General features: G+C 52.4%; 1 protein-coding gene across 1 annotated transcript in view; it reads right to left on the bottom strand.

Annotated features, from left to right (window-relative positions):
- The window catches only part of FARP2 (FERM, ARH/RhoGEF and pleckstrin domain protein 2), a 108,476-nt gene that overhangs the window by 5,025 nt on the left and 81,985 nt on the right, over window positions 1–21,466 (bottom strand). Inside the window, exons 14-21 of the mRNA XM_021679055.2 lie at window positions 17,896–18,074; window positions 13,217–13,306; window positions 12,705–12,838; window positions 12,189–12,270; window positions 10,143–10,380; window positions 7,507–7,637; window positions 2,482–2,550; window positions 1,770–1,859 (exon numbers count right to left, since the gene is read on the bottom strand). Coding sequence (XP_021534730.1) covers window positions 1,770–1,859; window positions 2,482–2,550; window positions 7,507–7,637; window positions 10,143–10,380; window positions 12,189–12,270; window positions 12,705–12,838; window positions 13,217–13,306; window positions 17,896–18,074 — 1,013 coding nt within the window. The remainder of the gene's footprint in view (window positions 1–1,769; window positions 1,860–2,481; window positions 2,551–7,506; window positions 7,638–10,142; window positions 10,381–12,188; window positions 12,271–12,704; window positions 12,839–13,216; window positions 13,307–17,895; window positions 18,075–21,466) is intronic.

The following is a 21,466-nucleotide window of genomic DNA, read 5'->3' as shown; positions in this document are numbered from 1 at the left end:
GGTTTCAATTCTACAAGATAAAACCAAACTGTAGGAAACATAAAAAAGAATTACAAACTGGAGAAAGTATCTGGGACCCCTGAGAGCAGGCTGGTGTCTAGAAATCGAGACACCTGGCCACCCCAGGGGGAGGCCCCAGACTCCAGGAGACAGGGACTCCGTCAGCCTCACTGACCGCCAAGGGCTGTGCCCTCACCAAACTGCGGAGGGTGAGGGGTGAACACCCCGTGCTCCCCCACCCCAGGCTGTGGGAAGACAGGTTCGGACGCACTGAGTGGGAAGGTCGGCTGGGGCAGGTGCTGCACCAGTGACTCCCGGTCCTGTTCAGAGACTCAAAAGCCGATGTATCCGCTGCTCAAACAGTATGTTTTAGGCGTAGGTGAGGATGTGTCGAAAGAGATCCAATGGTGTCATTTCTAATTCTGAAAAACTAAATGGAGCCAAAATGCCCAGTGTAGGGAAATAGGAAAGCTGGAGTCTGGCTTGCCAGCCTGCCGCTCATCTCCTCGAAATGAACACACATCTCCCGGGTTACAAGCAAGGAGACGTTAGCGACGAACCGCGTGGCCGCCAAGAGTATCAGTTACCTCCGAAGACTGAAGGGCGTGTCGCAAAATGCCCACAGTGTGTATTACTAGGTGGTCCAGTCATGAGTGATTTTTATTTTATATTTTCAGTTTTTTTCTATGATGAAAGTATCATTTTTAAAAAGTATACTTTAGAACAGATGGGGTGTGCTTCTGGCGATGGCAGACGTGCCATTCAAACAGGCCCCCTTTTTGCTGAGGGTTAAAAAAGCTGAACCAAATGTTACGCCTGCCGAAGGCTCAGGTGCCCAGTGGAAGGAGGGACAGTGCCGAGGACCATGGAGGGCTAAGCACGGAAGGTACCCTTGAAGAAGGCGGTAGAAATTGAGGCAGACTGGCCAAGTGTAACAGAGCAGAGTGGGGTCTGACCCCCACCCGTGGACACCTGGACCAGGGGCTTCCTGTCAAAAACCTGAACTTGGCCTCCTTTCTTTACTGTTCCCAAAGATGGGTTCCAGGCTGAGTGCAGGTCTACACTCAAGGGCATATGGAGAATGAGTCCATGTGTGTGTAGGAGTTTCTCCGTGACCTTCAAGCAGGGTCTCTGTCAGGCCACGGAAAGCACTGAGCACAAAGGGGAAGGCTGAGGAACTGGGTCACATGAAAACAAAGGGCTCGTCAGAGACGACATGAAGTGTCCTGTCGAACCTGTGACGTGGACGTGTGACAGGTATGTGGCATGGACAGAGGGCTCGCTGTGCAACAGGGTCGTCGATGGCCCAGGCCTGCTACGGCAGCGCACGGGTGGAAGGGGACCTGTCCCCCCGGCAGCTCACACAACGCGGAGGGGAGACCCGAGCCCAGCCCCAAACCGCAGCCCTCCTCACTCGCCCGTGGTGCTGTCTTGCCACTTTGAAGGTGTGCGTGTGCACATGCATGTGTGTGAGACAACTAGTTAGGGTGACAGGGAGCACAGTTGCTCTTATAGGAAGAGACAGAAGCACAAGAACAGAGAAAGGCTCTATAGTCTTTAGAATTAGTGGTTCAGGTGTCTCTTTCAGAAGCTGTGTCAGCTCCACCCCCCCAAGCACCCAACTGGGGTCTTTCATTGCGCCTCCTCCTGAAGGCCAGGCTCCCCGGGGCCTCGTCCTCAGGGGCGGAGGCTGCAGGCAGGGCCCGTGGAGCACCAAGAACATAACCACGGCGGCCTGAGAAGGACCAGCATCGCGCCCAAGCACTCACCAGCATGCCGCGGAGGGGAAGGAGGCCCCGGATCCGGAAGTGGCTGGTGCCCGTGACACCTTGGCTTGAGTACAGCAGCATGTCTGAGAACTGAGACGGGAGGCTTTAAGTGACAATCTTCCATGTCTAACAGTCCTTGGTTCCAGCTCGGGTCGTGATCTCAGGGTCGTGAGATCGAGCCCCACGTTGGCTTCTGCGCTCAGGTTGGAGTCTGCTTAAGTTTCTCTCTCCCTCTGCCCTTCCCCTCCATGCTTTCTCTCTCTCGCTCAAATAAGTATTTTTTAAAAGGTTAAATTATTTTGACAAGAGGTAGCTAGTAACCCCATGAGTCAGCAGGTCTCTTGGGCCAGCGCCCAGCACCCGCCAGCTAGAGGCAGTGGGGAGTTCTGGCTGGTCCGTCCCCTCAGCCAGGATGGCTCAGGCTTGAGTCGACCAACTGGCACGAGGAAGCGATCGAGGGTCCTCGCGGGGAGGGCCTCGGCTCTCCATGGCAAAGCCAGCGCTCAGCATAACATGCCTGCAGCAACAGGGACTTGGATTTGCTATCTTCTGGCTTTCTGAGGGTCCCGCAGACAGGCGCCCAGAATACCCAGTGAGGATGGCACCTCGCTGGGAGTGTTTTCTGCGGTCCTCACCTGGCTGTCTGACTTGGGGCCGCTCACCTGGACCACAGCCTTGGCTCCCCTAACAGAACCACACTCATCCCACCTACCAGAAAGAACATCCTCTGCTGCAGGCCCTTCTTGGTGAGCTTGTGAAGGCAGCCCTCGCGGATAAACTCCTGAAAGAGAGAGAGGAGGTCCTTTGGTGCCAGTCCCAGGCCGCTTCCGCGGGTGGTGTGCTGGCGGGGCTGAGGGCCAGGCTGATGTCACTGTTGATGCTTCTCCGAGCCCCTCACAGGCCCTCCCTTTGACGGCGCCCCCCTGCCCAGGACCCTCCACGTCTTTCCAGCCTCTTCTCTCCTGCCTGCTTGCTGTGGCCATCCACATCAGTCCCCAGACTGTCTGCTGAGCATCTGTGGTGTCTGGCCACAGGCCAGCTATGCTGAGGGCCTTCATGTAAGGCAAACGGTATTCTTGTTGAGGGGAAGCTCCTGGAAGGCTTAGGCACGGAGATCTCGAGTTCAGCTTTGAGAAACACTGGGCCAGAGCAGCCTGAGGACAGCACACCTGGTTCTCATCAAATGCTGACAGGTAATGAGCGTCAGCTGCCACCCGGGCATCCGCACGTGGAGAGAGGGTTCCCGAAACCACAAGGTTTCCAACCTAAAGTGATGAGACACTGGTGGGGCTGGAGCTCCAACAGGAGCCACAGAGGGAGAGGAGAAGGTTCTGCCTCTCCCTCCAGGGCCTGATGGTACCGCCAGGACTTGGGGACGCCTCACACGTCCCCACTGGTGTTGGAGTGCCGCCGCCCAGGCCCACACATACACCCCTGAAGGCGCAGATGTCAAAACAGGCCCCTAACTGCCCGCGCCACTGGCGGGAAGTGTCCGAAGAATTCTGGTTTGAACAATTTCCAGATATTCTCCTGCCGATCTGTTGGTCCTTTCAGATAAGTAGGAGCACGAGCTTCACACCCTGAGAACATGCCAGAAGACCCCAGCCCTCAAATGGACTGAGCAAAGGCACAGAGAAGAGAACTTCACAGGAGCCTTGTAGACAAAAGGAGATGAGGAGGGCGTGCCCTGGCATGGCGCCAGCACCACACGATGGGCTGGGCCCGATTCTGAGTGTGATTCTGAGCTCCAGGCTTCTGCGGCTTTGACGTCAGACCCACCTTCCCCACCCTGCTCTTTGGCAGAGGGCGAGTGGGTAGCCCCTGCCTCTTCCTGCGGCCACAAATCCTATTTGCAGGGGTTCCTGCCCTCACAGAGCCAGCTCCACCACCCGACCCCCCAACCCCCAGACCCAAGGACCCAGCTGGGCAGCAGCCCCTTCTCCAGGGGAGCGTGTCCCAGGCCTGCGGGTGCTCTTCCCTCAAACCCCACCCCCGCCACACTGTGGGCCCGCCCTTGGCAGCACCTGCATTCTGCCTCTTAGATATTTCCCAGTTCTTCTTACCCTTTGATACCTCGTTATCAACTTTCTTCCTAGTTAACGACCCTTGTTCTTAAAGTCCTCTGCTCACAAAACTAGTGTGGTTTCTGTCTCTGACTGACACACACATTTAACAAGGAGACCGGTAGCCCTGGGTTCGGACTTGTAGAGCGTTCAGCTAAAAACAATGGCAGCAAGTGTTCACATACCAACTACTTTGTGCAAGGCACTGGGCCAAGCAGTCCCCTTGTTGCCCCAAGACCCTCTATATCACAGACGTGAAGCAACCTGCCCAGGCCACACAGAGAGCCTACCCGACCCCTCCTCTGTGGCTACTCTCCTTACCCCTCAGTGACAATTCCCAGGGGCCACCATCTGTAACACACTGGGTGGGGCACGACGAGAAACTGAGAGCCCTACGGACCTCCCAGAGCTCCCAGCCAGCAGCTCCACTCAGAGCCCCGTGGTTAAGGACAGAAAGGAAACGGAGCTATCCTGGCACCCAACCAAAGCCCTAACTCCAGGAGATCAGAGCCTTCCTGTACATTTTAGTGTAGTTCACTTCTTTGAGTTTGTGATCCCACATTCTCTGTACCTTCTAACAAGGCTAACATGGAAACGACTAACACAGCCACACTCTATTACATGTATGTTTGTGTTGAGACAGGAAACATCCTCATGCAACCCGTAAAATGGGTTTCTTCTGTTGACAGTACTGAGTTCAAAAAGGCATTAGTGACAAAGTAGGCAGTGTAGATATGTAGACCCATGGAATAGGATTGAGAGTTCAAAATTAAACTTGCACATCTGTGTCTATGGACAGTTCAGCAAATGGCGCTGGATATTCACATGGAAAAAAATGAAGTGGGACCCCTACCTCACACCACACAACAATGAATTACAAAACCATCAAATCTAAATGTAAGAGCTGAAACACAAGAAGTTTCTAGAAGAAAACATAGAGGTAAACTGTCATACTGTGGACCGGGCAGTGGTGTCTCATCTGTGACAACTAAAGCACAAGCCACCCAAGAGAAAATAGGTAAATTTGACTTCATAAAAATAAAAAAACCTTCTGTGTTGTAAATGATACCATTGAGAAAATGAAGAAACAACCTACAAAATGGGAGGACATATTTGCAAATCCTATTAAGTGTCTCGGGTCCAGAATAGATAAAGAATCTCACAACTCGGGGCGCCTGGGTGGCTCAGTCGGTTAAGCGGCTGCCTTCGGCTCAGGTCATGATCCCAGGGTCCTGGGATCGAGCCCCGCATCGGGCTCCCTGCTCAGCAGAGAGCCTGCTTCTCCCTTTCCCTCTGCCTGCCACTCTGCCTACTTGTGCTATCTCTCTGTCAAATAAATAAATTTTTAAAAATCTTAAAAAAAAAAAATCTCACAACTCAACGGCAAAAAGACAACCCAATTAAAAGGTAGGCAAAGGATCTGAATAGGCATTTCTCCAAAGAAGGCACACAAGTGGCTAATAAACATAGGACAAGAAACCTGACATTAGCCATCTGAGAAATGGAAATCACACCCACAGTGAGACACCATTACATACCACCATGATGGCTAGAATCAAAAAGATAAGATATGGAGAAACCAGATCCCTAACACACTCCAGGTAGGAATGTAAAATTGCCCAGTAACTAGAAAACCAGCAGCTTCTCAAAATGTGAAACACAGTTACCATGTGACCCAGCAGCTCCACTCCTAGGTATCTACCCAGGAGAATTGAAAGCACATGGTCACACAAGGACCTGTGCACAAATGTTCACAGCGGCATTATTCCCAATCACCACGAAAGGGAAGCAACTTGAGTGTACGGCAGATGAGCGGACAAACAGAATGTGGTGCGTGCAGAGGCTGGAACTGATGCAGTCGCTGAAAGGAGGTGCTGACCTACTAAAGCAAGAACCTGGGAGACAGGAGGCTCAGCGAAAGAAGCTAGACACAAAAGGCCACATAGTGAGTCCATTTATTGGAAATGTCCAGGAGAGGCAAAGCCACCAAGAGTGGATGAGTAGCTGCCATAGATTGGGGAGGGGGTGGGGAGTGACTTAACAGGTACAGCTTTTCTTGTTGGGGGGATGAAAATGTCCTGGAATTACTGGTGATGATGGCACAATCTTGTGGATATACTAAAGACCACTGGACTGCACAGTGGATTCTGTGGTATGTGTCTCAATTACATGCAATGAAATGAAAAAGAACAAGGCTGGAGGCATCACAACCCCAGAGTTTAAGGTGTATTACAAAGCTGTAGTCATCAAAACAGTATGGTACTGGCCCAAAAACAGACACAGAGATCAATGGAACACAACGGAAAAACCCAGAAATAAACCCACTATTATACGGTCAATTAATTTTTGACAATGGAAGCAAGAATATGCAATGGGGAAAAGATGGTCTCTTCAACAAATGGTGCTGGGAAAACTGGACAGCAACATGCAAAACAATGAAACTGGACCACTTTCTCACACCATACAGGAAAATAAATTCAATATGTATTAAAGACCTAAATGTAAGACCTGAAACCATAAAAATCCTAGAAGAAAATGCAGGCTGTAACTTCTCTGATGTAAGCCTTAGCAACAGTTTTCTAGATAACTCTCTTGAGGTAAGGGAAACAGAAGCAAAAATAAACTATTGGGACTTCATCAGAATAAGTTTTTGCACAGCAAAGGAAACAATCAACGAAACACAAAGGTAACCTACTGAATGGGAGAAGGTATTTGCAAATGACATATCTGATAAAGGGTTAATATCCAAAATACACAAAGAACTTACACAACTTAACACCACAAAACGAAATAATCCGATTAAAAATGGCCAGAGGACATGAACAGACATTTCTCCAAAGAAAACCTACAGATGGCCAACAAAAACATGAAAAGATGCTCAACATCACTCATCATCAGGGAAATTCAAATGGAAACCACAACAAGATACCATGTCACACCTGTTAGGATGACTTTAAAACACAAGAAACAACGTGCTGGCGAGGTTGTAGGAATGCAAACTGGTGCAGCCACTCTGGAAAACAGTATGGAGGGTCCTCAAAAAGTTAGAATAGAATTACCACATGATCCAGTGATCACACTATTGGGTATTTACCCAAAGAAAAAGAAAACACTAATCTGAAAAGATATATGCACCCCTATGTTAATTGCAGCATTATTTACAATAGCAAAGACATGGAAGCAGCCCAAGTGTTCATTGACAGATGAATCGATAAGGAAGGTGTGGTGTATGTACAATGGAATATTATCCAGCCATAAAAAAAGAATGAAATCTTGCTATTTACATCAACATGGATGGATCTAGAGAGTATGATACCAAGTGAAATATGCCAGCCAGAGAAAGACAAATACCATGTGATTTCACTCTTTGTGGAATTTAAGAAACAAAACAAATGAACAAAGGAAAAAAAGAGGCAAACCAAGAAACAGGCCCTGAACTATAGAGAACACACCGATGGTTACCAGAGGGGACGCGGGTGGGGGGGATGGGTGAAACAGGTGACGGCGATTAGAGCACACTCAGCGTGATGAGCACTGAGTCATGCACAGAACTGTTGAACCGCTAGATTTTACACCTGAAACTCAGAGAACACTGTATGTTAACTACACTGGAATTAAAAACAAAACAAAACAATGAAGTGACCATCTCAAAGACCTTTCTCAAAGTCACTCACCCTGCCGGGAGTGATGAGATTCTCTACGCCAACCAAGTCACGCTGCAGCTCTGTGAGTTTCTGGAGGTTTTCCAGCCGAGCGAGGCTGTGCTGGAGTGTGGAGGTCACCTCTGTGATGGCCTGGAGGGCATCTGTGGGGAAAGACCCCCTCGTACAGGTGCCCAGGCAGGTGGGCACGGACAGAACCCCCCCACTTACCCCTTTGGGACAGGAACTCGCATTTTAAAAGGCAGGTTTAATTCAAGGAACCTTCTGCTCCCAACTCCTCACAGGACTGCCACCCTTGGTTTTCAGCTGCCGGTGCAGCAAGTGGGGGTCCCCGCAGCTGACCCGAAACTTGGACTTATTCAGCCCAAACAGTGGACTAGCTGACACTCAAGCTCGGTAAAAAGAACAGTCTTTGTGAAGAACTCATGTTCTGGGCACAGCAGTATTTGTTCTTTTGGGAGAATTGCCGACTGTAGTTTAGAGGCTAAATAATTTGCATCTTTAAAACATTTGTACTTTTCTCCTCGAATGGAGGAACAGGTGCTGATCTTACAGTTCCAGTACAGATGTGAAGGTTTCTAATCAGAAAGGGAAACTCATGCAGACAGAACACAGAAACAGACATGGAGGGTGGTCTGCGTGGTCCTGACCAGGCCACACTGGAATCAGCTGCTTAGCCGGAGCGCAGTGACCACATCAGAGAACCTGCTGTCTTCTGGCCAGGACCCCCACTGACACCCTGGCCACAGTGCCTGGTGGTCCCAAGAGGCGCAGCAGGAAACGTCTGCCCCCTTGGCTCCGCCCCTGCAAGTTGGTTGCTCCCAGTGGGGTGAGGACACCTGCCTCACGGCTTTAAGAGGAGAAAGATAAGAAAGCACATGCTTTGGCGAGTTATTCCTCCATAAAGTGGACCACCGTAAGAGCCGCAGGGATGCTCCCACAGGGCTGACACGCAGGGTCAGCTCTGTAAACACTCCTGAGCTCCTGCCCCATCTGGCCTTACTGTCCTTCAGGGCCCCACTCAAGTCTGGACACGAGGTCAGGAGGAGACTCGCTTTGCTCTGCTCATCCACTGCGGGCTGCCTAGCCCGTGTCTGCCTCGGACGGCACCCCGCACCACTCAGCCACCGCATGTGCGTGGAGCGGGGGGCCGGAAGCTTGGTTGCCACATGGGCTTACATTGCCCCTGCACTGGCACTGGAAGCTGCTGGAATCTGGAGATGCACTTCTGACCTGATGCCAGACTGATGTCCCCAGGCCCACCTGCGCCTGGGTCTCCACAGATCCATCGTCCTGTTGAAGGATCATCAACATGCTTGGTGCCTGGCCCGCGCCAGGCACTGCCCTTGGGAAACACTGAACTAAGGATAAAACAACGATGCAAAGCCACCTTCTCAAACCCCAACCTAAAGGTACCCCCTTTTGCCCAGTAGGTTCAAACTCAAGCTTTCCCTGAGGCCTATGGGTAGGGGAGCAGGTGGGAAGGGGCCCCCATCGGTGGCTTTCCCAGGGCTCGGAGGCAGCCAGGCTCTGCAGCAAACCCGTCTAGGCTGTTGGGTTATCAACCCTCTGTTGTGTTCACAGTTCACACAGCACGTTCAGAAATGCAACCTTGTTGGGGTCTTGCATCAGCCTACAGGCTGGGTCCTACTAAGGAGGAACCCCCCAGTGGCAAGTGGGCCCAGCCTTCTCCGCTCGCACTGGCGCCCCCCCCCCCCCGCCCCCGCGCCTCCCATCGGCCCGTAGCACCCACCCCGCCGCCAGCGGGAGCTTTATAAATGCGCGCACTTCGGATTTCCCTTAAAATGCCTCAAAGCATTTCTGACAATTTTATCCTTCCTCTTAGCAAACAGAAAACACTTGCTTTTAGAACGATGAGAAAGGAAGATGTCATATGACCCATCAGAAAGCATCTTATTTCTCCCCTTTAGGATTAGGGGAGACCAGCTAGAAGGAAAAGCTAAGTCATCTTTCATCTTTTAGTGACAGTGGTAGACTTACTTGTAAAAACCTCCGGCACTAGATGTACACAACTAGAAATCCTCTGGAGGTTTAAAAGGTCAGGGTTTATTCCTTTGTCTCTTTAACACAAAAAATGACCAAGTCCATCTAGATCAGAACCTTCTAACAGGCCATCGTGACCCAAACGGTTGTTTTAGAGCCAAGGCTTTGAGGACAGAAGCGCCCACGGTGGCAGGTCACTCTGAGAGCTGCTCTCCACCCCCAGTGCACTGGGTGGGTGGTGGGGAGACAAGGTGGTGCTGTGGAGGGGCCCCTTGGAGCAGAAGGCCACTCCCTGCGCCCTTCCAAGGCGATCAGAGCCCTTCCCCACACTTCAGATGTGCAGCAGAGAGGGGCCCTGCCCCGGAGTAGAAGAGCCAAAGGAAGGCACAGACCCGCTCCCTCCGGAGCTGGACGGGAGGGGAGGGCCGAGGCCAGCGCTGACCACCGTGGTCCTGGGCCCTTCTGGGGTGAGGCCTCGCACCCTGTACTTCCCACCTAAGGAAGCCAGCCTTCAGGTCCTACCTGGTAGCCCTGTGGGCCCCAGCACCGAGGCCACGCCGGCTGCTGGCACGTGGCGCCCCCCGGCTCCTAACCACGAGGCCAGGGCAGCCCCGGGGGGGCAGGGGTCCAGCTCCCACACTCACCGCGGCAGTCGGCGTAGTCAGGGTGCGCAGGCGCGTAGCGCCCACACAGCCGGCTCAGCAGCAGCCGATAGTGGACCAGCCGCTGGATGGGCTTCAGCAGGAATGAGTTAAGGGGCAAGTAGCAGACTTTCTGGAGCTCAAACTCTTTGTAGACTGTCTCTAGCTTCTTAAAGCGTCTGGTGGCCTTTTCCAGTTCTGTCAGGACTTCATCATGCCTTTGGAAGTAGCTGGTAAACTCCTGTGGAGGCACAAGGGGGGCGGCGCTTTAGGATAGGAGACGTGGGAGAGGGGGGTCGGCTGGCAAGCAGCTGGACAGCCTTCCCAGCGTGGATGTCACACACTAGCCGGAACTCCCAACGGGGCCGAACAGAAAAGAACGGCCCAGCAGGTGTGAGACGGGAGGGCGGGGCTCATCCACAGCCAGTGACCACCGCACGTGCTGGGGGCACACAGGGCTGTATCCCCACTTGACAGAGAAGGGCTGAGGTTGAGAGGGCTGGAAACTGCCTCACAGGACCCAGTGAGCGGTGCTCGGTGGGGAGTAACGAAATCATGCTCTGGCTCTGCCCTCAGCCCTTGCAGAGGCTGCACGTCCCCCACCTACACGCAGAGCAGAGCGGGTGTTTGACCCAGTTACCGGAGAGGGAGTCGTCAGTCCCAGCATTTGTACGGCACAGATCCAAGAACACACGTGGATGGATTCTGAGTATTATACAGATACGAAACCCAACCAATCCCTCCTTACCTCCTGGGAGGTTTTAATATGAAATCAATTTGTTTTACTAGTATTACTAAACGTAACGTCTGTGGTATGATATCCTCAAAGAGGTTTGTGTGAATTTTGATTTTAAATTTGTGCAAGTGCTTTTGGAATAGATAGAAATGACTAATTTACCACCTGGCTGAGAAAACCAAAAAAAGTCTCAGGTTAAGAAAGGGGCCCTGAGCAGGGCTATCTGAAGACACAACTGAGTGATCTTGTGGGTCCTTCGGGTTTCTAGGAATGGAATGGGGCCTATGAGTAAGTCAGGAGTCTGGCTGGATTGGGCAGAAAGTGCAACAGGCCTCGGCTGGGGGTGGCAGCCAGTCTGGTGAGTGGCCATGAGGGCTTGGGAACCCAGAGAAGTGCGAGTGGGGTTGAGTCTCTGGGCAGGATGCCGCAGGGCTGCCCCAGGATGAACACACAGGTGGGGCAGGCCTGTCCCAGGTCTGTTTAGCCAGAGTAAGACCCCTGAACAGTGAAATCACAGCTGGCCCCATTGTTTTCAACACCTGTGACAACTAGTCCTAATGAGAGGACATCTTGCTTCTGCCACGTTGCTGACAAACATTCTGTTTGTACTTTCTTTGGCACTTTACCCGAGGGAGCCCTATCACCTCTGAGGGAAAAAACCTGAATTATGAGGCAGCAGGTATGTGGACAGAAACCCCAACGCCAGCCTAGACAGGCTCTGCACATCCCACTGCAGGCTGGTGAGCTCAGCAACGGGGGCAACAAGTGCATACGGACTGGTAAGGCGGGGGCTGATGTCCCATTGTGGATCGCAGATCAGCAGTCAGCCCGTAGCACCTACAACCTCTCATGCTGTCCTGAGGGGGAGGTTCAACTGAGGGGACTCTGTCCTGACAGTCTGCAGTCTTAATGGAAATGCAGTCCTGAGGAAAAAGCTGTCCTGATGGGAACAGACACCTGAGCGGAACGCTGAGCTGACGGGAGTGCTGTCCTTGGGGGAATGCTGTTGGGATGGGGATCCTGTTCTAAGGAGAAAACTGCTCTGAGGGGAACACTGTCCTCAGCGGGAACTTGTCCTGAGGGGGACGCTGTCCTGAGGAGAAAACTGCTCTGAGGGGAATGTTGTCCTGAAGGGAACGCACTCCTGAGGGGGATGCTGTCCTGAGGGGAACAGTGTCCTGAGAAGAAAACTGTTTTGAGGGGAATGCTGTCCTGGGGGCGATGCTGTCCTGAGGAGAAAGCTGTCCTGGGGACAACACTGAGGTTGCACTGTCAGTTGCTAGGGGTGGAGTCATCATACCAACCCACGCTACCTTTAACTGATGCATGTTCCTGAGCAGGATGTCCCCGATTCGTTGATGACCGCCTGTGGCACGGGTGCTGGAAGACCCTTCCCTGGAGCAGAAATGGACAAATATGGTCAAAACGTTGTTAAAGCTTGTGCGCTGTATGTTGATGGGTGCTTGTGTGACTGGCTGTCCTACTCATAGGCAGAATGGCAACGAGATGCTTGAGGTGGAAGGCCCACACTTGACAGAAATGATGATAATATTTTGACCGTTCTCTAAAAGATGGTAATCGGTCAAAAAAAAGGGGGGGGGTCATCTACTTTTAACTTCTTTCATTTTCTCTGCTGGAATAGGATGAATAAAAGTGGCTGTTTCAGGTTTAGTCCTCCCACAAGTTTAAAAAATATACTTCAATGAAACAATGGTTCTTGTGAATTAGTTTCTGAAGCTGGCAAGTTCCTGAGAACAGGGATAGTGACAGGGCAGAGCTGCCCACGTGGGGGTCCAGCGTAGGGGACGCCCGTGCGTGCAGGGTGTTACCAGAGTGTCAGCCTCTGCTCCACCTCACGCAGGAAGCCTCTGTGGAACTCATAGATGGGGTCTATGTTGGAGAAGAGCAGGGTCATCAGGTCTGCAGGCATGGCATCCTCCTTGACCACAGCACTGCGGAACCACTGCAGGAAGAGTCAGGGTGACCGAGGGACCCCGCCCCTGAAGGTCTGTAGCCGTAGGACGCCCAGCACTGACCCCAGAGTCCCCACTGGGACAGCTCACTCAGTGCTACAGCTATCCTCTCGGCTGACCACCCGTGTTCACCATAGAAGAAAACAATTTGGGGGGAAAAGCTTCAAATGGATACTTCTAGTTCTACAAAAAAATTGGATTAAATATTCTTATCTTAGATATGCTTTAAGGCAAATATATTTAACAGACCATAAACATGTACGTCTCATGATGGCCAAGAGCTCCTTCTCAGGAGGGATCCTCTAGCTCTGGTTTAGATTTACGAAGTATTAAAGAAGACAAAGTAATAAAGGACTTAGGTTTCATACCACAGTGAGAACTTCTAAATCCTTCAGGTATGTTCGTTCTGTAGCGAGAATCTCCTTCGCTATGAAATAGGCCTCATCTGCTGTCGTACTCTGCAAGAAGCATAGACCGTATGAGCGTGCGTCCGTCACGTCCGTCGCTGATGTTCACAACACTCACTTTCTTCTGCTCTGGTTCACATCATCATGCACTTTTCATCCGTAATTCCTGAAGGGATTTCCTTCTGAGTAAAAATATAAACCCAGTTGGATCTCCCTCACATGTTTTTCTCGTTTTGTTATTCCTTTTTTTTTTTTTTAAGATTGTATTCATTTTGAGAGAGAGAGAGAGCGCACAGGCACAAGAGGTGGGGAGGGGGTGAGGAAGAGGGAGAGGGAGAAACAGACTCCCCGCTGAGCAGGGAGCCGACATGGGGCTCAATCCCAGGACTCTGAGATCTTGACCTGAGCTGAAGGCAGACGCTTAACCATCTGAGCCACCCAGGTGCCCCTATGTTATTCTTTCTGAGGAAAAAATTCACTGTTCAAACATCAACATCTATTATTGAAGCTTATTACTGGTTTTGTGATGAAATTATTGTTCTGATATCACCGGCAGGGTTGTAGCTGGTTAACACACAGATACACGCATATGTATACGTGCATATATGTGACTATAAACGATTAAGTCTAACGTCCAAAGGTCACTAAAACTGCCAAAAGCTGTACATTCTAACTGTGCCCTATGTTAGAGCACTGGGCTGGCTAACACACTTTGATTGTGTGGCCAGAGATGGCCCAGCCCTAGGAATTCTTAACTCTCCATCGGGGCCTCTGCCTGATGTTCAGATGCTGGCAGCCAAGTCAAGAAGAGAAAGGGCTGCACTGGGCCCCCCGGAACCTGGGCCCTACCACACCCAGCTCTTGGCATTCCAGCAGTGGACAGGCCTCATGCTGCACCTGGGCAGGCCTGTGTCTTGGCCCCACAGGGCCCTTCCACATCCTGAGCACCTCAGGGAGCTGCTTCTGTCAAGGCCCAGCTCAAAGGCCCTTCCTCTGTCCTTTTGCACCTGGCCTGTTCTATCCGTGCATGCTCCGCTGTAGCTCCTCCACCAGGTCGAGGACCTTAGGGCTGCCTGTCCCTGAGGCCACCATGCCAATATCCACAGAGCACGTGCCAGCCCCAAATAGGCACCTGGGACATGCCCAGGAATAGAGGTCCCTGCCCTGCAGCTGACAGTTATGGAAGTAAAAGCAGAAGGGGTTGGGGTGGAGGCCCAGAGGCGTGGGGTAGCCACAGCGTCTAGCAGAGGAGACAGGGCGGCCCGGTAGTGGGAGACAGGCTGCAGGTCAAGGATGAGGGGAGGAGCAAGAGATAAGTGAGCTGGTTACTGGTGGGAAAGGCAGGGCGGTCCTCTGGGGTGGATCAGAGCACATCCATGTGCGCTGGGTCCCCAGGACGAGGCTGGCTGCAGCACTGAGAGCAGCACGAGCGGCTGGGGTTCAGCAGAAGGCCTCTGCACCGTCCAGGCTCCAGAGCCGGGGAGGGGACAGCAGGACCCCAAACACAGTGTCAAGGTCAAGTTCTGGTGTGGGCGGAGGTCCGAAGGCAAGGGTGGACTGTGTTTTGGGGCCCAAACCAAGGGAAAAAGCTGCTGTCCCCAAGGTAACAGGTTTGGGGAGGAAGGTCAGGGGTCAGGTTTGCATGAGTCTGGGATGGTCCTCTGATGCCAGCTAGAAGCTGACAGGGGAGGCTGGGCTGGAGGCTGGTATTTGGGGGCCCGCCTCTTCCCTGTGTCCCCTGCCCCCAGGTGAAGTTTACCAGAGGTTGCAGTGTTCTCGCAGTGAAGACAGAGGCGTGGTCCCGGAGACTACAGCTATGGCCATGTCCCGTCCATCCCACCAGGAATATTCCACGTGACCCACTCTTCCCAAATAATCAATAGCCGCTCTGTCCTAGCAGCCAGGCCTGCTCTGTGGTCTCATGAGGCTGGGGTCCCAATAGCATCTTGGAGTGTCCACCCCTGATCCCTGGAGCTCCAGTCCCTCTCCGCGCAGAGCGGCAACCTTCATGCTCTCCAATTCTTTCTATTTAGGCTTTTACTATTAAAACATGACTCTTTCAAATCCTAATTCAGTCAAATCTCTTTAAAATGTCACATCTCTACTGGAGCTTGATGTTCCCAGCAAGCTCTCTGGGGTCAGAGCCAGCCCCAAGAGGCCCACACTCATGGTCTGGAGGCTCTGGGCCCCCATGCAGCCAAGTGTCCCTGATTTGCGCATCAGGGCACACTGTTGGCCTGGGGCTCTGGGCGGGGCGTCCATGCCGGCAAGCGGGCTTCCTAACTGCAGTCCCCTCTGCATGGGGTCCCAAGCAGCGCCTCAGCCCTTAGTGTATCCTGCAGAAACAGGGTCACCCTGAGGTTCTAGACCCACTCCTTTCCTGTGGGGGGGTGAGGTGCCCAGAGGGAAACATTCGAACACAGCCATGGCAGCGTCACTGATGAGCTCACAATCACGTCCCAGGGGCCACCGGTCAAGTGACAGGAGACACGAGGAGTGCGGTCGCCAGGAGCGCTCATGGACGGCCTGTGTATCCATGGCTGGTCTCCTGGTTTCCAGTGCAGAGAAAACCTCTTAGGGAACCTCCCGGGAGAGCAGAAGCCCAACTGCTGTTCCCTGGGAGCCACATGGCCGGCCAGCCGGGCGGCAGGTCAGTGGTGCGGGGCCGGCACCAGCCAGGGAGCAGAGCGTACTTTCCCCGTGGAAGGCAGCCCGAGAGCCCCGGGCAGGTGGCACCTCCACCTTCAGACCTTCCGAATACCGTTGGAAACCAGGGGGAGAAGCAGCATGTTAAGTGGGACACACTGGTGAGGCCGGACACCAGGAAACAAACGGGCACAGGAGCTCACGACTAGGAGTCGGCACACAGCCGAGTAACCAGACGCAGGCTCAGAAGGCCCACAGCGCTGAGCTCCCCGAGTTGCGGGGAGTCCTTGTGCGCCCGCGGCCCGGCTTGCAGCCAGCACGGAGCGCAGCCGGCTCACTGGCCTTGAAGCCTGCGGGTCTCGGAGCTGGCTCGTGGGCTGCGTGGGGCAGTGCTGGGGCAAAGGCCGCCCCAGCCGTCTGGGAGCCCGCCTGCTCCCACCACTGCCTTTGCTGTGCAGCCCCAGGCAGGCAGGCAGGCGGCACGAGGGGCTGGAAATCATGAGGCAGCGCTGTCGGCGAGAGGGAGGCAGGGGGAGCTGGGGGGGGGGGCGGCGAGCCTGGGATCCCCGTGCTCCCGGCCCAGCCACGGCTCAGTGAGGTGCCTGTGGTGCGGCCCCTAGGCTCCTTCTCTGAGGCCTGGTCTGGATGTGAATGCCGCGGCCATCCACCATGACCCTGCTTGGTGACCCTCTGGTGTTTCAAATCATTACCCTACAGAACCACCGAAAGGACTATTTTTCGTAGTAAAGTACAAGTTAAAATTTAGTTTTCTGTACAGCTTTCTAGCCATTTTGTTTTTGCACTCAAGCAATAGTGAGCTAAATAGATGGTCGTTAGGTTTCCAAAGTAAATAAATAAAAACATCCTCAACCCAATTGTCTTGCTGCCAAATACAGCGCCCGAGGGACCACCTCTGCCAGCCAGCTCAGTGAGGAGGGAGGCCTGAGGGGTGGAGCCGGGGTCCTGGGACCCCCGCCCTCGCCGCCCTCGCCGGGCCACCTCACATGACAGCATGACTTCCGGCTCAGGGCCTGCCCTCTCTGAAGTGGGGCCAGGAAGGAGTGTGTGCTCACGTGTCCCACACACAGTGGCCCTTGGCTTGACTCACTCTCTTTGGCCACTTCAGGATGAAACCCATGGCTGACAGGGCGTTCTCCTCTGTCACGAGGAGCCTGTGAGGCGGGGTCCCACCCATTGTGGACATCTTGTTCCTCAGGGACCCCCTCGCTTCCGTGCAGGGGGACAGATGCCCCCTGGGTTGCCACAGTCCACAGCCCAGTTTTTCAACCATTCTCTTTCCCAAACCTCCACATGCCTGGCCCCTTTGTCCTTTCTGGTGTGCCCTCCCACCGAGCTGCTTTCCCCGGGCTGCCTTATCTGCGTCGCCACCACTCAGGCAGGAGGCACGGGCCAGGAGCACAGGGACGACCACGCGACAGATGCCACCGCCTCTGGCCAATACCTCTTCCTCGAGCTCGGGCGCGCCTACCCGCCAGCCTCCCAGTGTGCGCCCTCACTCCTGTCCTGTGGGCATTGCCTCAACTTTCTACCACAGTCATACACACCTCACACCCCCCCCTGCTGCAACACTCCCCAGTGTGGACCCCCCCACCCAACCCGCACCCTCAGAACCCACTCACCCATGAGCCCAACGAGATGGGGTCCCTGGTCACCCTCCCTTAGCACCCAAGCCGTCTCCTCCCAAACACATGATTGTTCAAGAAGAGTGCCCAACAAGGGAGGGAGGGCAGGAGGCTGAGGGCTCCCTCAAGGCCTGGCCATTCCCCCCACATCTCCACTTGAACCCACAGGTGCCAGGAACTGCCACTAAATGAATAAGGAAGGGAGCTGAGAAGTCCCAGGTGAGGTGCGGCTCTCAGGACAGATTTCACTGGTGGAGACAGCACACCCCGCGCAGAGCCTGCCCTGCCCGCTCAGGTGTCCCTGCAAACCAGGCCCACCAGCAGCAAGCCGTCTGCTGGGGCAGCGCCCACCTTGTGCTTCAGCTCCTCCTCGCCGTCCATCCTGGCTCCGCCAGCGTCGCTAAGGGCAGGGCTCAGGAGGGGGCACAAGCCCTGCCCAGCTGGGCCCAGAGTCACCTGAGACGCAGGGCTCAGGCTCAGTGGGCTCTTCCGGGTGGAGGGAGAAGGCTGAGGACTCTCCATGGAAAGGCCTGGAATTGAACGGGGCAGGGGATGGAGCAAGAAATGAGAAAGGGCCGCCACGCTGGCCAGACACCAATTCCTACCGCACTTTAGCCAACATTAGCCTAATGCTACGACCAGGCGTCTTCTGGGAGGTGGGTAAACAAAGCCTCCATCACACGCAATTCTTGATGTGACATAAAGTAAGATGAAAACAGGTTGGCGGCTGGCCAATCCAATTTCAGAGACCAACCACAGGCGGTTCGGACACCCAAGGCTCAGTGTGTCTGGGGTTTTCCTCTGCTGTACACAAGACGCAACCGTGATAAAAATAAGCAGCACAAAGCGTGCAAAGCAGAAGGCGTGATCAGAGAGGGGCACTTTCCCTGCACATTCAGTGAAAGGCAGATTGTGGAGGCTGGACCTGAGGGGTCAAAGCGGGGCTAACATATCTGAAAAACAGAAGTGTGATTTAAGGACACACTTGTCACTCATTAAAAAAAAAAAACAACGGGATCATGTAAACTTACCATACTGTTTTCTACTTTGAATTTTTAACGAACAAGGATTTCGTATTGGTTTTCTAGAATTACACCACAAAACCAATACTGTTTTTCTTCTTAAAACACAGTTTGCTTTTAACTAGGCAGAAGTCCAAATTTTGGCCTAGTCCTAAGGCGGCTGCTGCTGAGGCGTACTCCGTCCGTCACATGCTTTGTACTAAAGGAATTATTAAGAGTTAAGTCTATGCTTTTCCGTGGGAAATCAGTAATTGTTCAATGCCAAGTTTTAAAGATATCTTTACAGCAGAGTTTTATCCAAGAAATTAACTGGCTTAGAAGCTATTTATAATAGAAGTTTACCTTAGGTTTACGAACGCAGAGCCGTTCTAACACTGCAACTACCACGGTTTCTGACCGCGACTGAGTGAGCATGCAGAGTGCTGGCACAGAAGTAGCTGGACCGGGACCCCTGGCACCTCCCCTCCACCCACCACCGGCTCAGAGCACGATCGTCTTCCACCCTAATCAGACTTCAAACACAGTCGCCTACAGTGACAGTTTGGAACACCCAAACTTGGCTTATTTGGCCTAAAGCACGTACGCGTGCAGGCAGGCAGGTTAGCTCGGAGGAGTTCCCCGGAGGACACCGCTGTGCCGAGCGCCAGCTCACCGGGCGGGCATGGGCACCGGCGCCAGCAACCCCGCAGCGTGACCAGTGGGCTGCAGGGAGGGTCCCTGTTTTCACATTGACAAATCTGGAGCTCTGGAAGGCTGCAGTGTGCGTTCAGGGGTCCCGCCCAGGGGCTTCTGGGGGTGAGCCAGCAGTGCTAGGACGACAGAGCTTTCCTGCGGGATTTCTCACCACTGCACAGGGTGAAAGTATGAGCAGACACGCACCGACAGTGCAAACCTGGACGTTAAGAGTATGACATTATTAACAACCCGTTTATTAGAATTTGCTTTTATTATACATTTATGCTAAGCAACCTTAAAATCACACGGAATTCCTTTGTCTCCCCTGCCCAACACTGAGTGCAGGAGCCCAGGGCTCTGCTGGTCCCTGCAGCGTGGAGGACTCCCTACGTGGGGAAGCGGTGGGCACTTCAAACCCCTTTTTGTCCTGAATAGGCCCAGAATTGTGCAGAGATATTTTTGCACATGGAGAATTCAGAAAAAAGTCCAGAAGCTACTAGCAACAGATCTTATTTTTCAATTGTACCAAAGCAGGCAACCCGATGTTTACACTTACTGGTTATGAAAATAAGCTAAGTTCACTGTCCCAATCTGTCCCCCAGTGCCCCCACACAGTGCCTCCCTTGAAGACGGGCAGTCCTACTCCAAGTTAATAGTGGACAGTTTCCCAAAAATTGGCTGCCAACTTGACTTTATGTTAAAAGCAGAAGGTGGAGCTCGAGGAGGTGGTCCCCACTGAAGCGTTGGGAATGGGTTCCACGGGCCGTGGGGCTGGCAAATAGGCTGTGGCTGGTGCGGGCTCATCGGGCCATTGAATTAGAGAATGCAGCTTCCGATAAATGGCCCCTTGGTGATGAACTTGTGAAAGGAGCTAACCCTTCAGGATAGACTCTCATTTGGAATAAACTATTGTGCTTCTAGGGAGGTTCAAAGTTCATAGGTTCAAAGGTTCATATCATCTTTGATATGACCACTGCAGACACTTCACAAAAATCATTAACTCATAATTTAATGAATAGATTAAAAAGTACCACAAACTGCCATTAAACATTTTTTATTAAATCTGTCAGCTACAGCAAAACATTATAAATCATACCTACTTCATATTATGTAAACACAGACCCTATCAAAGTAAATCTGTGGGGAGATGTGATTTCAAGCAAGCGCATAAGCATGCAGCCCGTCCACGCTCGAGGCTGTTCAGAGCCTGCACCCACGGCTCCGTGCCCTATCCTGTGAGGGTCAGCCTTAATACCACGTGTGTGAAGTCTGCACGGAGAACCCAGGCGTGGGCCGCAGCTCTGCAGCTGTGCGCTCCTGGGGAGGCAGAAGTCAGAGGTGCTGAGGCCGGCGTGTGGTTGTGGTGGTGAGTGTGCAAGGCCACTGATGTTAGAAGCTCCCTGCCGCAGAAAACCCTGTCAACACGGACAGTGCACACCATAATCCAGGTCTTAGGATTTTTAAAATGCTAAACATCGTTTTAGATACCACAGAATACATTTAGCCTTAACTGCCATGGAAAGAATCTTAAATATTTGTAAGAACAGACTCCTGTGTCCAAGGTCCTCTACCAAAAAATCGCAAGAATATTTTTCTGAATTACGAGAGTCCCTACCATCGAATCCACTTAGACACAAAGGTGGTGCTCTACGTCCCACTGCAGTATTGAGAATGACCGATTCGTTTACCTGTAGTTGAGGAATTTTTGGAAATTCTTCAATTTCTAACATCAAATTATTTGTAATTGATAGACACAAATGGTAGTTATGTTCTACTGAACTCCACATTCCTGCTGGAGGGGGTCCACACCTTCCAACCCGTGGTTCAAGACAGGCTCTGTTGCCCAAAGGGGCAAGTTAGAAGGTTTGATCATCTTCAAGGACTCACATTTAAAACATTCCAAACTGTCAACAGTAAGCAATTCTGACAGGTGATTTTATTTTCAAAAGTTTCCAAGTATTTGTCTTATAATTTTTGAAATGTCATTTTAAAAAGCACAGTATTATCCTTCTATGTTCACCTTCACTTTATTCACCTAACTGGGTGGTGAAAGATCAATATCACAGAGCAAAATTTAAGCTTATTTTCATTTCATTCCATTAAATTCTTTTTTAAAACTCTGTAATAAATAATCTTGAAAATTTTGCCCGAGGTGGAAGAAGAATCAGCTTTGGTTTGGAAAATTCAAGGTCAAGTCTGAAGGTTAACATGATAGTCTGAACACG

This window comes from Neomonachus schauinslandi, chromosome 3 (assembly GCF_002201575.2).
Source record: "Neomonachus schauinslandi chromosome 3, ASM220157v2, whole genome shotgun sequence".
NCBI lineage: Eukaryota > Metazoa > Chordata > Mammalia > Carnivora > Phocidae > Neomonachus > Neomonachus schauinslandi.
The sequence above is the reverse complement of the archived record's forward strand: the minus strand, read 5'-3'. Positions and strand labels throughout refer to the sequence as shown.